General features: G+C 50.7%; 6 protein-coding genes across 6 annotated transcripts; all 6 read left to right on the top strand.

Moving 5' to 3' along the window:
- Nucleotides 1-145: 145 nt before the first annotated feature.
- APUU_10633A (FAD-binding oxidoreductase) lies at nucleotides 146-2,183 on the top strand (the record flags this gene model as incomplete). Its single annotated transcript, XM_041702963.1, has 6 exons — nucleotides 146-414; nucleotides 494-586; nucleotides 649-856; nucleotides 923-1,910; nucleotides 1,956-2,020; nucleotides 2,070-2,183. 6 exons carry the CDS (start codon nucleotides 146-148, stop codon nucleotides 2,181-2,183), a joined length of 1,737 nt encoding a protein of 578 aa, XP_041549999.1.
- A 153-nt stretch (nucleotides 2,184-2,336) lies between these two features.
- Nucleotides 2,337-3,460, top strand: APUU_10632A (MBL fold metallo-hydrolase; the record flags this gene model as incomplete). The annotated part of the gene is made up of 4 exons (XM_041702952.1): nucleotides 2,337-2,537; nucleotides 2,599-2,738; nucleotides 2,795-3,139; nucleotides 3,199-3,460. The coding sequence occupies 4 exons, from the start codon at nucleotides 2,337-2,339 to the stop codon at nucleotides 3,458-3,460; spliced, it is 948 nt and encodes a 315-aa protein (XP_041549998.1).
- A 1,525-nt stretch (nucleotides 3,461-4,985) lies between these two features.
- Nucleotides 4,986-5,349, top strand: APUU_10631A (uncharacterized protein; the record flags this gene model as incomplete). Its single annotated transcript, XM_041702941.1, has 2 exons — nucleotides 4,986-5,106; nucleotides 5,156-5,349. 2 exons carry the CDS (start codon nucleotides 4,986-4,988, stop codon nucleotides 5,347-5,349), a joined length of 315 nt encoding a protein of 104 aa, XP_041549997.1.
- A 1,009-nt stretch (nucleotides 5,350-6,358) lies between these two features.
- On the top strand, nucleotides 6,359-7,421 carry APUU_10630A (uncharacterized protein; the record flags this gene model as incomplete). Its single annotated transcript, XM_041702930.1, has 3 exons — nucleotides 6,359-6,828; nucleotides 6,890-7,118; nucleotides 7,197-7,421. The coding sequence occupies 3 exons, from the start codon at nucleotides 6,359-6,361 to the stop codon at nucleotides 7,419-7,421; spliced, it is 924 nt and encodes a 307-aa protein (XP_041549996.1).
- A 1,643-nt stretch (nucleotides 7,422-9,064) lies between these two features.
- APUU_10629A (uncharacterized protein) lies at nucleotides 9,065-9,795 on the top strand (the record flags this gene model as incomplete). The annotated part of the gene is made up of 2 exons (XM_041702918.1): nucleotides 9,065-9,163; nucleotides 9,421-9,795. 2 exons carry the CDS (start codon nucleotides 9,065-9,067, stop codon nucleotides 9,793-9,795), a joined length of 474 nt encoding a protein of 157 aa, XP_041549995.1.
- Nucleotides 9,796-11,993: 2,198 nt separating this feature from the next.
- Nucleotides 11,994-15,521, top strand: APUU_10628A (uncharacterized protein; the record flags this gene model as incomplete). The annotated part of the gene is made up of 2 exons (XM_041702907.1): nucleotides 11,994-14,532; nucleotides 14,584-15,521. The coding sequence occupies 2 exons, from the start codon at nucleotides 11,994-11,996 to the stop codon at nucleotides 15,519-15,521; spliced, it is 3,477 nt and encodes a 1,158-aa protein (XP_041549994.1).
- Nucleotides 15,522-16,934: the final 1,413 nt, after the last annotated feature.

Here is a 16,934-nt window from a genome sequence, read left to right as displayed (position 1 = left end):
CTGCCCAGCCTTCCACATGACACTCTGCATATAAGCGCCCAGGTACTCCCGCCCCGTCCTGATCCGTTCCATGAGGGGCACTGTTTACAACAACAATTCTAATATCAACCCCCAAATCAAACAAGCCAATTAATATACTTATACCATGACATCCTCACCACCAAAGAAAACCTACCCAGACGCAGAGTACGAGGCAGCCCATCAAGAGACATTCTCGCCGCCCAGGGCAAAAATACCAACCGTGCTACCGGTTGGCGTGACAGAATCCGCTTTCAAAATTGCAATTGAGGAACTTATTTCTGCGCTCGGGGTCGGTTCTGTTTTTGTTGGCGAGGCGTTGGCGCATTATGTCGATCCGTATGATGTCTACGAGGATGAGGAGTCGAGGCGGAAGGTTCCCAGTGCTGCAGTCACGTAAGTCTGGATTAATCTTCGAGTCTGTATTTAGATACTGCTATGTCTTGCTAACGCTATGTATGTTGTTTCCGTATAGTCCTGCGTCCATGGACGAACTGCGCCGGGTCCTTGGAATCGCTAACAAATATGCGCTTCCACTCTGGACGATCTCCAGAGGGAAGAATCTGGGGTATGATATTCATTCTTCTCCTGAATAGTGTGTCTCCCGCTAATTGGGTTTCCAATATGTAGTTATGGTGGACCTGCTCCTGTACTGAGCGGGTCGGTGACCCTCGACTTGCATCGAATGAACCGCATTCTGGAAGTCAACGACGACCTCCATTATGCCGTGGTAGAGCCCGGCGTAACTTGGACAGATCTGTACAACTACTGCGTCGAGCACAAGAAGAAAGTCTGGCCAAGCACACCTTCTCTAGGCTGGGGGAGCGTGATCGGGAATGTAAGTTACCTCCATAAGTCATGTCCTAAACCGCCATGTAAACTATTTGGATACTAACTTGGGTAGACAGTAGACCGCGGCACAGGCTTCGGCCCAAACTCCCTTCACCACCAATGCGTCGCCGGATGCGAGATCATGCTCGGCGACGGCGACATCCTCCGCACCGGGCAATTCGGCCTCACAAACTCTCCCTCCGCGTTTGTATCCAAATTCACATTCGGCCCCTCGGTAGAAGGCCTCTTCTTGCAGAGTAACCTGGGCATCGTAACTAAAATGAGTATCTGGATGACGCCGCAGCCGGCCACGTTTATGGCGTGTACGTTTAGCATGCCGGAATTCGAGGACTTGGAGGTCTTGGTTGATACACTAGGCGTGATGCGTCGGAACGGGGTTATTCCTAGTGTGGTCTTCGTTGGGAATGTTGTCGAGGCGCTCTCTATACATGGTCGACGGAGGGACTTTTGGAACGGGGATGGGCCTATCCCGGATTGGAGGGTGAAGGAGCTTCAGAGGCAGCTTGGGCTTGGATACTGGGCGGCGCGGTTCGGTCTATACGGGCCGAAACGGATTGTCCAGGCGCATTTCGATGAGATACGTGATGTTCTTAAAGAGAAAGCCCCGACTGGCGAGTTCACGGGAAAGCTCTTTGCGGCAGAGCTTGGGGAATTGCTCGATGCCAAGTCGATTCCCTTTGAGGATGGGAATGTGTTCGTTGGCGTGCCCAGTCTGATGGGCATCCCGCTGATGAGCTGGCCGCTGAAAGAGGACGGGGTTGGAAAGCCTGCGCATGGTGATTATGCGCCGATAATTCCGTCGTCTGGAAAACGGGTGCTTGAGTGGATGCGGCGCGCGAAGCCGCTCTTCGAAGCAGCAGGGTGCGAGTTGATGACGGACTTCTTTATGCATGAGCGGCATGTTGTTATCATGGGGATGTTCACCTTCGACCAGCATAGCGAGAAAGAGCGAAAGGCAATGCATGAGCTTTTTATGGCACTGCATAGGGAGGCTACGAAGGAGGGATATGGCATGTATCGTGGACATGTCCAGCACATGGGTAGGGCATATGCTCCTGGTATTTGACCTTGCTGACTGAATTTAGATTTGATTGCGGGTTTAAATGATTTCAATAACCATGCATACATCCGATTCGTCGAGAAACTGAAGGTACTTATCCTTTGACGTGCCCTGTTGACAGATCTGACATTTATTATAGGATGCAGTCGACCCTAACGGCATCCTCGCACCGGGAAAACAAGGTATCTGGCCCCAGAGATATCGCCACTTGCGAGATAAATCTGGCAGCGATGGATCTAAGGCGAAGCTATAGCGTGTGTAATTATTCTAGATGGAACGATCTGCATTAGACAATCGAATGATGTGTAGCTCTAGCTTGCTAGGTGGGGTGTATCGTCACCCGGGAAACAGACCATATTTAAATCTCCCAGATCCAAACATCAGCTAGAAACAGACATTCTGCACCATGGCCAGCTTCGAGAACGTGCTTCCTGATACAAAGGCATATGTTAATCTCCAGCTCCTCAACGGAGGAAGCATGACAGCCGAGTACCACAAGCTGCACGCAGGAGAGCCGGCAAAGAAATTCCGAATGTACAACTGGAGCTTCCTCATCCACCATGTAAAGCAGAATCGATGGGTCTTGTGGGATCTGGGAATGTCATCAGTACGTCTATAGACGCCTCTATTCAGAAACAGATCTGCGTCCATGTCCTAATCAGGCCAAGAATCCAAACGACTTCCCTCCGCTGATCGCAAACGGACCGATAATCGAAGCTGAAGTCCAAGACCCACGAGAGCGAATTCCAGACCAGATCAAGCGGCGCAGTGGCATCGGAGCTGAGCAAGTTGATGCCATTATACTCAGGTGCGAACCCTAGCCGCAACCCCTGGGCTGATAGATATAATATTGAACTCGTATAGCCACGCACATTTCGACCACTGCCGACCCGCAAAGCAAACATTCCCCAGTGCCACCGTCCTCTTCGGCCCAGGCACATCCGAATACTGCTCCCCGGGCCACCTCGCAGATCCATGCTCCCCCTGGGACGGGCGGTACTTCGACCCGGAGCTCGCAACAGAGCGGTGGAAGACACTAGCAGGCCCGTGGGTCCAATTCGGGCCCTTCGAGCGCGCTATGGATTTCTTTGGCGATGGTTCGTTCTGGGTTATTCAAGCGCCGGGCCATATGCCTGGGAATTTGTGCGCGTGCGCTAGGCTGCAATCGGGCGAGTGGATTATGTTGGGTTCGGATTGTTGTCATTCACGGTATATGCAGCAGTATTGGTTTATGGCCAAGCAGGCTGATTATTGTTATTATTATTTAGGGCGTTATTCAACGGTACGAAGGAGTTTGGGACATTTGAGCTTCCTGATGGGAGTACGGGCTGTCTGCACACGGATGTTGCTGCCGCGGAGGATACACTGGCACGGATGAGAATGATGGAGAAGGAAATGGGAGTGCATGTTGCCCTGGCGCACGACGCTACTTGGATGGAGAACGAGAGTAACCCGGCTTTGCTGTCTTTACTAGACGAGGCCTTTCGCGACGATATTCGCACTGCCTTGCGCAGGCAGGAGTCATTTTGAATAAAGGTCTATCTAGGTATGTAAGTCCTAGCATGTGGAGTTGCATTATGTAGAAGCTTACCACTGTCCGTTTTATAGTCACTTTATGCCTACGTTGTCCGTTCTCCTTCTGACAGTGTAGTTCTCTGTATTTCACGCAGTGTCAAGCTAAAACAATAACTTACTGTACCGTAAATAACTGGTATGCAACATTAAGAAATGGAGTGTGGCTGTACTTTTGTCCATTGGTCCGCTGGTCCCACTGCGGCCCCTCCCGCCCGATCTTCCCGAGATCCGTAGATTTATAACTATGCCGTACCAAATTACTAGTATTAACATATCAATAAGCTGAGAATACTAGTATGATATTTATAAGTTTTTAAGTACAGATGATTTTAATTGTTCATCAATGCGGCGCCAGTAACCATGGCTGACTTGTCATGCCACGGATTCTCAGTACCCTTAATAGTTGTGGAAAAGAAGGTGGATGAACGGGGTGGTATGAGGGAGATGGAAAGCTTAATGTGACTCAGATATCCAGGGGAGAGTATAAACACGCCATCCTCCCTCTTTTTTTCTTTCGTTCTTTCGTTCTTTCGTTCTTTCGTTCTCATTTACATCTCACAAGTTTTCTCGAAGACAGAGCCTACCATCATGTTCGGCACATGCATCGAAAGAGTACTCCGGTTTTTCGGAAGGACTGACGACGAAATCTATCGTGCAAAGCTATGGTGGAGTAACCTCCTCGTTCGTACCCTCCCGGCTGCAGTATATTCACGCACTCGGGAGTTTATCAACTGGTATGATAACCAATGCCAAACATTGCATGCGACTCTACAGCGCATGCGCCAGCTTAATCGAGAAGATGGTGAAGAGATCTACATGTATAACCTCCACCCGGACATCCCTTCAAAGTCGGTCTCTCCGTACAAAGAGAGAAGAATACAAAACCTTCGCAGACTACGCTCCAAGTTACTCAGTATCCGGGCACAGCTTAACAAAAGCTCCGACCGCGCACCTGATGATGCCGCGATGTGGATAAGTAATAAGTTCTGGAGAACTCGTCTTTACGAGGACGGCCGGACTAATATTTGGAACTACCGGCGTCAGGGCTGTGCTAATAGAGGTGGATGCTGTGCGAGGACATGTGGTTGCTGTGAGAAAGCCCTTGACGAGTATTGGATCCGGGATTACAGCGGTGTGAGAGGGCCGAAGGGGACAATGTTCTTGATGAAAGTATATGGCCACTGTTCATCCGAGTGTGCCTGCTGTGTGATCACTCATGGCGTCTATGTGCCTGATTCGCGCCTTCCCACTCCTGATTTTGTTGCAGGAAGGAGCTCCCCGTAGAATCGTTTTTTTACTTAAATCTCAGCTTCGTCCACGGTCCGTTGGAAGCTTTCCTTTCTCTCTCCATAGCTAGTGCTATTCGATGAGACGCTAGACCTCTGCACCACAAGACCTTGCAAGGCTGGTGGTTAGCCAGCTGTCTCCAACACTATTTTTATCTAGTTTAGCTATTTTTTTCATTATATAATTGTTTCCAATGTTTGGCGTTGAGCTCGTTATCCACATCGACGGCTCCTCGTACCTCGCCTGGGTGGTTCTCGGGGTCGTCACCCTCACTGCCGGGCCGCTGCTGGTAGTGTCTATCCTGTGGACGGACGGTAAGACCCTGGCTCTTTTATATCTGGACAATGCTGACACGCTCCATAGCCGTCTTGCTGGGAGCGAACACGAACACGGTCAAGACTCGAGAACGAACGCTTCCTGAAACCGATACGCTTACCACCGCAAGACCACTACCACCACTACCATCACCGTCAAACTATCACTTATCACACGCCGGAATCTTCCACACAAAGCAAACCTTTCAAACCAAATGCAGGTCCCGCTACGCAATGAAATAACCCCCAAGGCCCGTCTGCTCCATCCTGGGGGCTTGCCGTGGATCCCATTTTCTGTCGAGATGCTAGACCGCTGCACCAAGGTCATGCGTGTCTGGTGGCTAGCAGCTATTTTTCACATTTTCTGTTCCACACATAGCAGCCTGGTATCGGGTACTGTTTCCATCACGGATTGTGATGTCTAATGTAGGTGAACAGAGCACAGTAGGGAAAACAGCATTATACTCACTGTTAATAGCTGCTCCCGGCCTACAACCTTCGGACCATCCCATCGTCAACAACTTCTTTTATTAAAATACGAGGTAATGGCGTCTCTTTGAAAGGATCGCGCACCACTGGCTGTGAAGGATTCGATTTATCCGGTTGCAGCTACGAAAACATGGCTCAGGAGATACTTTACGTTGTGTTACATATTAAATGGTATACCATTGACTAGGGTGTTTACAATAGAATTGCCCTTTCCTCAGCTCACGTGCACCTTGTAGAGTGGTGTATACTCAGTTCATTTCACCTCCAGCCTCATCTCTTCTTTGTTCCTTTCATCGACATCTCCCAATTATTCAAAATGAAGATCCACCGCGATGGCTGCTCCTGCTCTTTCGTCTAGGCCGACACTCCCCTAGCCTTCAAAATCAGCGTTTCTGTCTCCTACGTTCGAACAAGATGCCGTGCTTCTAACGTTGTACGTGCTATTGTGCCTTTTTTTGAAAACAGTCCTCATCCTGTTCGCCCGAGATGCGCACCTTATGTCTCCTCCATCCTCCCCAAAAGACCAAATTGGCCATTGTCTGTAGTCGCAATCTATTTGCTGAAACTGCAAGTTAATTAAGTACCAGTTGTTATCATTGTGAATGAGGGAAGCTTTTCAATGGTTTGCCTCAGGCCGCTTAGCGGTGTCGCTCCCACTTCTCGCAAGGTTTACCTCAACTGACCTCTTCTCTTCCTCTCCCAGTTCCTTCTCGCTTCCTTCTATCAGCTCTCTTCAAATCACAACTCTGATCATCTCTAAATAATGTCCCAAGGACTCGATGACCTTGTCAGCTTACTAGCAGACGCTTTTACTAAGCTCGCGATGTCTAAAAAAGATATCAAGGCCGATTGCTTAGCAGTCCTCAGGACTCAATATAAGCTTTTGCAAGAATGGCCGACACCTTCCATCAAAAAAGCAGATTTGGGAATAATCAGGTCAGAGGTGTTTGAAGATTCTGATTCGAGAGTTCCAAATTTCTTCCAACCCTGGTCTCTGGGACGACTGTCATCTTTCGAGTTTGATGCCTCAGACCCTGAAGTTGCTGCGGATGTTGCGATATCTTATGAGATCATTGATCACGGCTCTTACACATTGCGGAAAAATGGGTTTCCTCTCTCTGCCCGTTTGAGGATCATTCATGAATGTTTCATCAGAGAGGTGCAGGTCTGGCCACGAGAATCGCTCGGTGAAACTCATACGCTTTCATTCTATACGGGATGGAAGTTTCTCGAGTAAGTAATAGATCCACGATGCAACTAGCCTATTTGCTGCTAATATCTACTCTTGGATTAGGCTTTACGCGCCAAAAATTAAACTCGATATGCGTGGCGGTATTGACTGGGAGTGTCACGGCGGCTGGGTCAAACACGGTGGCAAGCACCCGCATATCAAAGCAGCTATGCATAGTGCCATCGATGTAGACGACGCGGACGAGCTTCTAAGAAGCGAGCTTCTCGTTGTTCTTGGCATCATGATAGAGCGCATGCAAGATGAATCGCTGAAAAACCATATCATTATTCCGGTAACATGAATCCCTCACTCCCTTCCTTCATTCCTTTCCCCATCGAACATCGATAATAACATTGGTTTTCATCTACAGGTAATGCTCTTTTCGTTTGTTGGCCCGCGAAGTGGGAGCGTTCTTACTGCGTACTTTGATGGGCAGCATCTGGTCGTGCAGAAAACACCAATCTACTTTTTCCCGGGTTCTCCTAATAGTGATGCTATGCTTGAATTTGTGCGTCGCCAGGCTGGCGGTATTAATCGGTCTCTGGATACTACTCGTTTTCCGAAGCCAGTTGGAGGCGTTCAAGTGTCTGTCTAGAATGGATTATGCTTGCAGAATATCAGCTAGACAATATCAGGAGTCTCTTTTGGCGAGAGTCGGCCATGGCCATGTTACATTCAACGAACAAGGATCCCATTCAAGCCTTACGATATCTTTTGCGGCCGACTCAGCGCGGAGCTTGCGGCTCCTAGCCCTAGGCATTTCGACGCAGCCCTCGTTCCGTCATATAATCCCAACTCCAAACGACAACGTGAGCAGGAAAACACCAGTCCATGCAAGATAAGGCGACCAGTATACGGAACCCGGAAACGATGCTGTGGTCTCGTGTCCCAGATCTGAAAACGGAATTTTGGCCTACGCCTTGTGATTTTACATGGGAATACTATCCCACAAGCTATGCTTACACCTGTTGGACTCAATTTGGCGGCCTGGGCTACTACCTAGCTGGCGTTTTGGGTCATATCGGAGACAATAACATACCCACTCTCACGATTTCACGTGTATCCAGCAGATTACCCAGTCATGTTTTCCGCGAAAGGTTGCCGGCAGCTATTGGCAGTCATTAGCAGAGCTTGTCCCGCACCTTCACCACCTTCAACATAAATCTGGCCTACAGTTGATAGTCGACGCTCAAAACAACACCCCACAATAGGAAAGTCTCCCCAATTATCGAGAGCTTGTCTGGCTGCTTCCCTAGGGCTCCTTTTGACACTGCGAGTATCTAGCTTCAAGCGTCACGACATTTATTAGGCTCCCTAGCACTGAAATATATATATCCATAACCTTGCACGTCAAAGTTAGAAAAGAACCCAATAAAGAAATCCGATGCATCTTGGTGAACGGCCAGATATTCCCAGATTTAACTCTGTTTCTATTCTTGTATTCTTATTGCGTCATGATGTGCAGTCAAATGAAGCTCTCGTGTTTCCTGATCGGGCTAATCCCTGTCCTCGTTTACGAGCCTTGGTGTGGAGATCTCGTATTCCAACGCAAATAATGAGGTTGTTCATCCTTTGATGCGAAGACAATACTGGAGGGGAGGGTCGACAAGGTTCGTGTAGATCTGGCTGTGCGTTGCCGTTGATCTCACCGTTGGCGGACTAAAGCGATTGTCGCGATCGGTGTGTTTAATATAGATCCGGGGTGTAAATAAAGAACTCGACAATGTCCCGGAAGCTGGAAAACCGTGCTACCTAAGTAGAGTATTAAGACACTAAAAAGTAACGCTGGACGGAGAAACGTCGTGTTTCCAGAGTCCAGCGTGTCCTGCAGGTGAACGCTGTCTGGCCGTCAAGCAGGACATCCATTCCACCCATCCTCCTCCCTCAATCCACGTTTTTGCTCATTCCACTTTCACCTCGTGTCAAATCCTCGTTTTCTCTTTTCGATCAGCTCGTCTTCGTATAAGATTGCCTTCTCACTCACCAGTCACCAATCCCCTCCGTGGTCTGGATCTTCGACAGCTCTGCCCCATTTGTGTCTCACCGTAAAACCAAGCCACGCACCCACAACGGGCGCCCTCTCAACCTCGCCACAATCGTCTCTCGAATCCCATCCATCAAAAGAACTCCCCGCTCAGACGCCTTCTCCGAACAGCGGATCAGATCGACGTTGAACTCAAAGTATAATCTCGGTGATCCGTGAAGATTACGAGGGGTTTTGTTACTGTGTTCGATGCTATGGCGCTTCCTCCGATCGCAAAGGCCACTTTGCAGGCTGCTTTGATCAGTGCTGGGTCGAATGTGCTTGCACAGGGGATTACGTCTTATCGGGATGAGGTGCGTTAGCTTCTAGTCTTTTTCTTTGTCAATTGTTTTTTTTTTTTTGGCCCTGTCTCTAGTCTCTACAGAGGATGTTGTCCTGCATGAGGCACATTTTGGAGGGCCAAAAGAACACCGAATGGAGGCGCAGCATCCAACACTGCACCAACAACGATCAACATGCTGACAGCCCTCGGCTTTCCTTCTATGGACGGAGCACCGACAGTCGACACTGCGGGCTCCAGCATAGTAGAGAAGCCGAGATATACGTCTAGACGTCCTTTGAGCTTGACTCGCAAGCGCTGTTCCAATTCACGACTAGCGCGCTCATCTTATCGCCATTGACGTTTCTCTGGCTTGAGACTCTCGAGTCTCGATTCCCCGGGTTTGAGCAGAACGAACCGAAAGCGGGGAAAGAGAAAGACAAGGCGAATGAGAAGGAGAAAGTGAATGAAAAAGAGAAGCAGAAGCCGAAGCTCAATGTCAAGAACACGGTGGCGAAAATCGTGGTCGACCAGGTTGTTGGCGGTGCTTGGAACACTGTCGCATTCATCGCGACAATGGGCTTCTTACGGGGCTACGACTATGAAGTCATCAAGGACGAAATAGCAAATGTAGGTCATCCACTTTTCAAGCTATCCGTCTCCTGACATCTTCCTTCCTTCCTTTTCCATAATATTTAATCCATACTTCCCGCTTGGCCCCTGGGCCCGTTTCCTTGGCTCGCTGATCTGATGAGTCCAATAATGTTATACGCGGGTTCCCGGACCCAATGCAATGCAATCATGAGATCTCGGCTGACTGTGCTTATCACTCAGAATTTCTGGCCATTCATGCTCGCTGGTCTCAAGCTCTGGCCGTTTGTTTCGGTTCTGAACTTCACCGTGGTGCCCGCTAGCCAGCGCCTCCTTGTTGGGAATCTATTCGGTGTCGTCTGGGGTGTCTATCTCAGTCTTATGGCAGCATAAAAGTCTCTCGCGTATTCTGCGAGCCATTGAGCGCCCAGAACGATCACAACACAATATACAACTGATTCTGATGCTCGGGAGATTACGCTTTCCTTCTGTAGTGACCACGTGCTGTGAGTAGTGACTCGGACGGGGAATGTCAATAGAAGAATGGGGACTGCCCCCATAACCCTGAATCGCGTCCATAGAGCTAGCAGTTACCAGATTGGGGCCAAGTTTTAAGAGTAGAGTTACGCTTCGCTTCGGCTTATGCGGCAGATTATATGTCCGGATGCTCCCCAGAGTACGTGCTGAGGATCCCTGTGAAGTCCGAAGGAAATTCCGAAGGAAATTCTTTCCTCAGTCAGACCGCGCCGACGAACCGGGTTCTTGCGCAAGTGCGGACTGAGCGGCCCCAGCATGATCATGTAGGGGGCCGGGTTTCCTTGCATAGTCCCATTCCTGAATCTGCGAGGAAAATTCGCCCGTGACTGTTGACTGCAAAGAATAGCGAGGCCATCCTGTGCGGATCTTAGTCCCGGTGGAGTGCACGGTGGAATGAATGAGAATCAAGAATCATGGAGCAAGTCGCGTGGAAAATGGGGGGACTGGAACACACGAGTATGGAGTACATCCGGCAACAATAACAACTTCAACACGACCACCACATGATATTAAATAAATGAGTAATAAACAGAGACCACAAGAGTCTCGCCAGACAAGACCATCAGACAGTTCATTGTGGTTGCACTCCATACTAGCATTGTGAATGAACTATTTGTGAGCTGACATCGACACAGCCCCAGGCGCACACCCTTCGCTGGCCACGGGTTGATCCACCATACCAGAGCCACCCACGCTAACCCCAGCCAGTTATTTTGAGCGCGGTTGCTCACGCTAAGGACCATCAGCCTTAGTGGACTGGCACTAGTTTACCCCGTGGCCACTGGCGAGCCTACCAGAAAATACGAGCCGGCACTGCGAGAACTGCGCCAGATTGTCGATCCCGGCGAGGTGCCCGTCCTGATAGGAGGAAGCCTGTGCAGGGTTAAGCTCTGCCGTATCCAAAAAAAGACTCGAGGTGAAGGCCTTAGTAAGGACATTTTCACGGTTAAGTTGTATGTGAAGAACGAAGGGTGCATTATTTGGAGGTGAAGAAAGTGCAGAAGGGGCGTTGGTTGTCTGTCCTCGGGGAAACTTAATGTGACCATCGACAGTTGCCCGCGCTTGTGCAGCAACAAAAACCGACCCCATTCTGTCTGTTATTCTACAATTTTAAGTCCATATTACTCCGGCAGGGATCCACAAACCGTTCAAGTGGCAGTGGCAGCGAAGCTCTACTGATTGGACTGGCCCCAGCCCTGGCTTACTTTGGTGGTTCTAATTACGCTGGGTCCAGATAATCTTGTTCATCCTACTTAGGGGACCTTCACGCCAATCCGAAAGTAAGCCTGCTGGCTTTCTTCTACTAATACTTCAGGAATCCTGCAAGAGTTTGTTACCCACCGTCAACCGTCTTCATCCCCGAATCCTTCTGCTTCGATATTGAGGGAAGGGTTGTATGCAACATACACCTGCGCAGCAAACCGCAACTCAGGGTCTAGTTCGCTCTCGCGATCTTTGTGTCACCTTTGTCCCAGTTTTATTCGATCGAGTCGACAAAGGGAACACCCGTTCGCTTTCACCCTCTGGCTATCCTATTATTGGTACCGGCGGCTCTTTGGAAGAGGTTCAGATCAATAGTCGGCATTGTCCACCACGAGGTTCGCCACAAAGAAGATCGCCCGGCATTTGACATTCGAGACCATGGTCCCGGTACCTAGGCAATAAGAAGGAGTAAACTGGATGCTTTGAAACAATCCTATATTCAGGTAAAAAATAACCTGAAAGCCTCGTTCAGCATGAGTGTCTCTTCTTCATCCAGCCGTGCGCCATCCCGCGGGTCTGGCCCAGGTGCGATGAAGCAGAAACCAAACACCGCCAACAATGCGGAAGGGAATATATCTGTGTCGCCGGACGGAGATGACGAATTCGATGACCATAGACCTCTCTCCCAGTCAGGAACGCGCTGGACTCGCTTTTTCCCCGAACTTTCATCCCATTTCTCACTTGTGTCGCCTGTGAGCTCGCGCCATCAGTCTACCAGCTCTTACGGGACGATAGCCATCAGCCAATATAGTCGGCATAGTCGCCAAAGTTCTCACGACTTGGGAGATATTTCTGAGCCAAAGACAGGATCATCGTCGCAATGCTCCACCGAGCTGGTCGATGACGCATCTTCGTGCTACAGTCGCAGATCATCTGTTACCAGTCTCGGTTCCGAGTTCTCCCCGTCTGCATACAAGTCTGCAGGCGCTTACTCCATAACCTCCCCCGCCATGGCCGGCGTGTTCGACGATTCAGAATCCCTGTACCGGTCCGGGTCGACCCGATCCAGGGCATCCAGAAGGTCTAGAAAATCTATAAAACGCACACCATCCGCAAGGAACAAGCCTCTCCCATGCCCACCCCCGATCCAAATGAAGCCCTTGTCGATCCGGCACAAGCACAGATACCCGCGCCAACACGAACCAACAATTTGCGAGGATACCCTGGACGAAGGCTGCGAATCATCATTGACGGTGAACTTGCGGCCGCAGTCGCAGTTACACAAACAGCGCCGCCATCACCCGACCCTCTCGCAGGCCGCAGAGGACCTCGAAGACGCACTCGCCGGTCTTGTGGAACGCAACTACAAGGAGGAGACGGGGATTTATTCGCCATACGTATCCTCACCAGTGGCAACGACGGCGACAACGTCAATGCCACGTCTCGATACCCCGCTGCAGGTGAGCAGAGGTAATATGGACATGATTGCCACCCGTCCAGCACCGTCTCCGCCGACAGGCCACCGCAAGAGCGGCAGCAGTGGCAGCAGTAGTAGCAGTAGCAGCAGCAAGAAATCACTAAAGAAGGGTTTGCTCCCGGCGCAAACAGAAGAAACCATGAAACACGCCAAGAAGCCCCACAAGGACAAAGGCCGGGGTCCGTTTTCTTTCAACATGTCACTGCCCAGCTTCGGCGCACTGAAGGCTAAGGCCGTAAAGAACCGGGATGATGGTCATTTCCGATCTCATCGAAGGTCGATGAGTGGCTCCGGACTTCTGCAGCGAGCGGCCCGACAGGAAGTACGCCCATCAACGGCATCAACTCCAGAGGAAGCAGAAAACAAAAATGAAGCGGTTGGGTCGGCGCAGCTGCTCAGTGTGCCCGTGCGTGCCCAGCGATCTGCGTCCGTCAGCAGCGAGCGAGAGCTGCGGTTGAAGTTGCCCCGCCTGCAAACAAAGGAAGTGCAGCCATCGGGCATGCTGTGTCAAGCACAGCCCTCAACAAAATCTGCCATTAATATCTCAGCTGCAGATGAAGCTCTGCAGGAAAAGGAAATAGTCCCACAGCCCCAGTCGAGAAGGAGAAGCAACACACTCTCGCTCAACTCCCAAGGCACGATGCCCAACAACCAACCCACTGGGACTGGGACATCAGTGCCGATCGGACAGTACGAGATGCCTACTTCGACAACTACTTTTAATTCGAACGCGGAACCGGTATACGAACTCGACGCTGGTCTTCCCGAACAGCAAATCAAGTCGCCTGTTGCGCCTTCACCATTCGTGCCCTCGGGCCAGATGCCCGGGATCTTGCCCGATGAGATCGTCGAGTTGATTCTGCGACGATGTAACCAGCTGCAGGACCTCTTCAACTTCGCCGTCATGAACCGGCAATTCTATCGAGTCTTCAAGCAACGTGAGCTCGACCTCATTCAAAATACTGTTTACGCAATGTCGCCGCCCGCCTGGGAACTGCGTGAAATGAGCCCGCCCTGGGACTCCGAGTGGCAGGTTCTCTTCGACCTTGATGCTCCTGTTCCCGAGTACACACAGTCGCTATACCTCGACCGCTACACCCGCGACCTGTACACTCTTGTCAAGCTCAAGTCGCTCATCCTTGCGCGCTGCAGCACGTTCCTCCGCCCCGAGACAATCCGCGGTCTAGCGGGCCAGGATGATACGCGCGCAGCTGAGATCGACGATGCATTCTGGCGGGTCTGGACATTTTGCCGGATATTTGGGTGTGGTAAGGGCCGCGAGGGCGATATTGTCGGACAGCTGGATTGGTTGAACGGCGGCATTATGGCGAAGAACCAACAACGCTCTATGGCAATGTCGATTAGTGAGCCGTTTGGGATTAACGACGTTTTGTTTCAGCCGCCTGAGGGATTTGGATTGGGGAATAAGGGTGGACTGTCGCAGGGCCAGCTTTATGATATGACGGAGATCTGGACCTGTCTGGGAGTCCTGCTCCAGCCGATTCACAGCAAGTGTGAAGAGGCAAGGAAGGCGGGTGTATTTGACGGGCATGATGTGGCGAACAAGGATTCTGTCAAGGAGGAGGCAACGCTAGGTTTGTTTTCTGCGCCCGTTGCGATGGATTTGGTGCTAACACTGTACACAGAAGAATGGACATCGTACGTCCTCACCCTTGGCCCCTCCGCTGTCCTCGCCCTGGCCTCCATCGCAACCGTCGACAACGCCGATGAGATCTTCCAACGAGCTCAATCGCTTGGGTTAACGAAATGGGAGGAAGCCGATGCAAGCCGTTCCAGCTTCTTTCGAGATGCCGTCTCGAAGGCATACAGACCTCAAACGTCGGCCCGCAGGTTGCATCCTCTCCACCAAACCGGATCAAACTCGTCCAGATCATCAGCCGAAAGCAACTCCTCCCCGTCAGATAATCTTCTTACCAGTGACCCTCAGCGACGCAGACAAGCCGCCTACGCTGTCCAACTCCGCAACCGTCGCAATCAGAACGGGGACCGTCCCAACCCCGGTGTCGAAGAGCGCCCGATCTCCAGCTATGTCGAAATCATGAACCGCTTGGCGGGTGCTCCCCCACACCCTCTCTACCAACAAATCCCACCCCTTCCAACCTCCACTCCAACCCCAGAATACAACCCATCACCTCAGCCTCGAGCCGCATCACCACCCCAACACCGAGTCCCGACAGCAGGAACACCCAACACCCAAGTCCCCCAGGCCCGCGCACCGCGCGCAGCCGTCTCGCTCCTCCAGCCTCAAGTCCTCGACCCAACCGACCAAGCCATGGACATGATTGTCAACGAACTAGGCTTTAGCGCAGAAGACGCAAAATGGGCGCTCAAAATCACAGACACGGGCGAAGGGATCAACGTGAATGCCGCGGTCTCACTGCTCATACAGGAGTATAACCGGCCGAGTCTGGTACCCAGTGCGCGTTCGTCCGCGGATGCCTCCAGCTATGGGCATGTGTATTCGCCCCCTTTGTCTGTTTATCAGGGGCAACACTGCAATAGTATCTTGTCGTCTGTTATGCAGAGACCAGATGCGGCTGCTTCGGGCTGGAGGTGGGCTTGATTCCTACCTACCACACTCACTCTACTACTGTGCTTCTATTATCTAATTAGACTCGCCTACTTAGGCGTCCGGGATCACTTCTTATGTCGATGTCTGTTTCTGATGCAAAAACAGCTACGAGATTATGTTTTTGAAATTTCGTCTCCTGTCTTGTCGTTTTTCTTATCTTGCTGCCATTCAGCCAGCAAGTTTTACATGATCCAGCGCTCATTTCATTGTACAATTTGATACCCTACAGAGTACATACGTCATTAGCTAGCATTCTCTTTGTGAAATATACAGACTACGTACATACACAGCTCAGTTCATATAATAGTACTGTCCCGCCGTCACTAGTAGCACTATGTGGGTAACAATTATTCCCTTGCGAGGAGGGGAGGTAGGTAAGAAAAGTCGGTCAAAACCGTCATGTCATTCCCATTCTGGCTTTTGCGCGAACATCTCCGAGACAGGATCGAGGATGGATGGAAGATAAGAAAGACCAGAATAATAATATTCTTTCTCCTTACAGGTCTGAAAGAATAAACTCATTCTGAATTCTCCGGTTCTGAGATCGATGGGAGATACGCATGACTCGAGTGAGTTGCCGAGCAGGCATGGAGGCATGGAGGGCTGGCTCATCCTCGTCACCAATGATCTCAATAGCCTTGCATTTGCGTCGTCGACGGCAGCGAGGGTGCTGAATACAGCGGGAAGAGAGTTGACTATGCGTTCCATTATTTAGTGATTAGGTTTATCCCATTTTCCTCATCGTCGTGTCTCCAGTCGTTCGCATGGCATGGCATGGCATGGCATTGCCGGCACGCCTGACAGGCCAGGGCAGCCACAATGCCCCAAAACAAGCTAGAAGTCTGCAAGGATAATCATTAATCAGCATAATTCAATGCAGAGATGCAATAACATCGTTAAGTAACTTCACTACTGTAGGACAGTTAAGCTAAATCGCGTTCCAGAACTTCCATTCTTGCCAGAAACGCGTGGAGATGAGGAATTCGGTCTGTGCTTGTGATCTGTCACATTCGCACCGGCACCATGTTGGGTTTCAGAGAAACTTCCAATCGCAGTGCCTCTCGGGCTGTGCGGGAATGCGTCGTGGATCGGTGTCGCCTGTTGATTGTGGGTGCGTTTGCAGGCGGTAATTTCGACTGAAATGTGATGTGTGGGACTCGAGTTGCGAATCTCGCGATCATGTCTGATAGTGTTGATGCAAGGGGCCTTAGCTGGGAACCTCGCCAGGTTTGGAAAATTGATCGACTTGCAGGGTTAAGTGCTGTCGAGTGTCGATGGTTGGACTCGAGATGGAGTTAATGTTGAAATGAGGAACTGACTGGGTGTCGATGTGACAACAACAACAGCGACAAGAACAACACTCATCCCTTCGATCACCCGTCCCATCATCCCATCGTCCAGCCC

The sequence above is a fragment of the Aspergillus puulaauensis genome, chromosome 1, assembly GCF_016861865.1.
Source record: "Aspergillus puulaauensis MK2 DNA, chromosome 1, nearly complete sequence".
Taxonomy (NCBI): domain Eukaryota; kingdom Fungi; phylum Ascomycota; class Eurotiomycetes; order Eurotiales; family Aspergillaceae; genus Aspergillus; species Aspergillus puulaauensis.
This window is presented reverse-complemented; position numbering and strand designations above follow the sequence as displayed.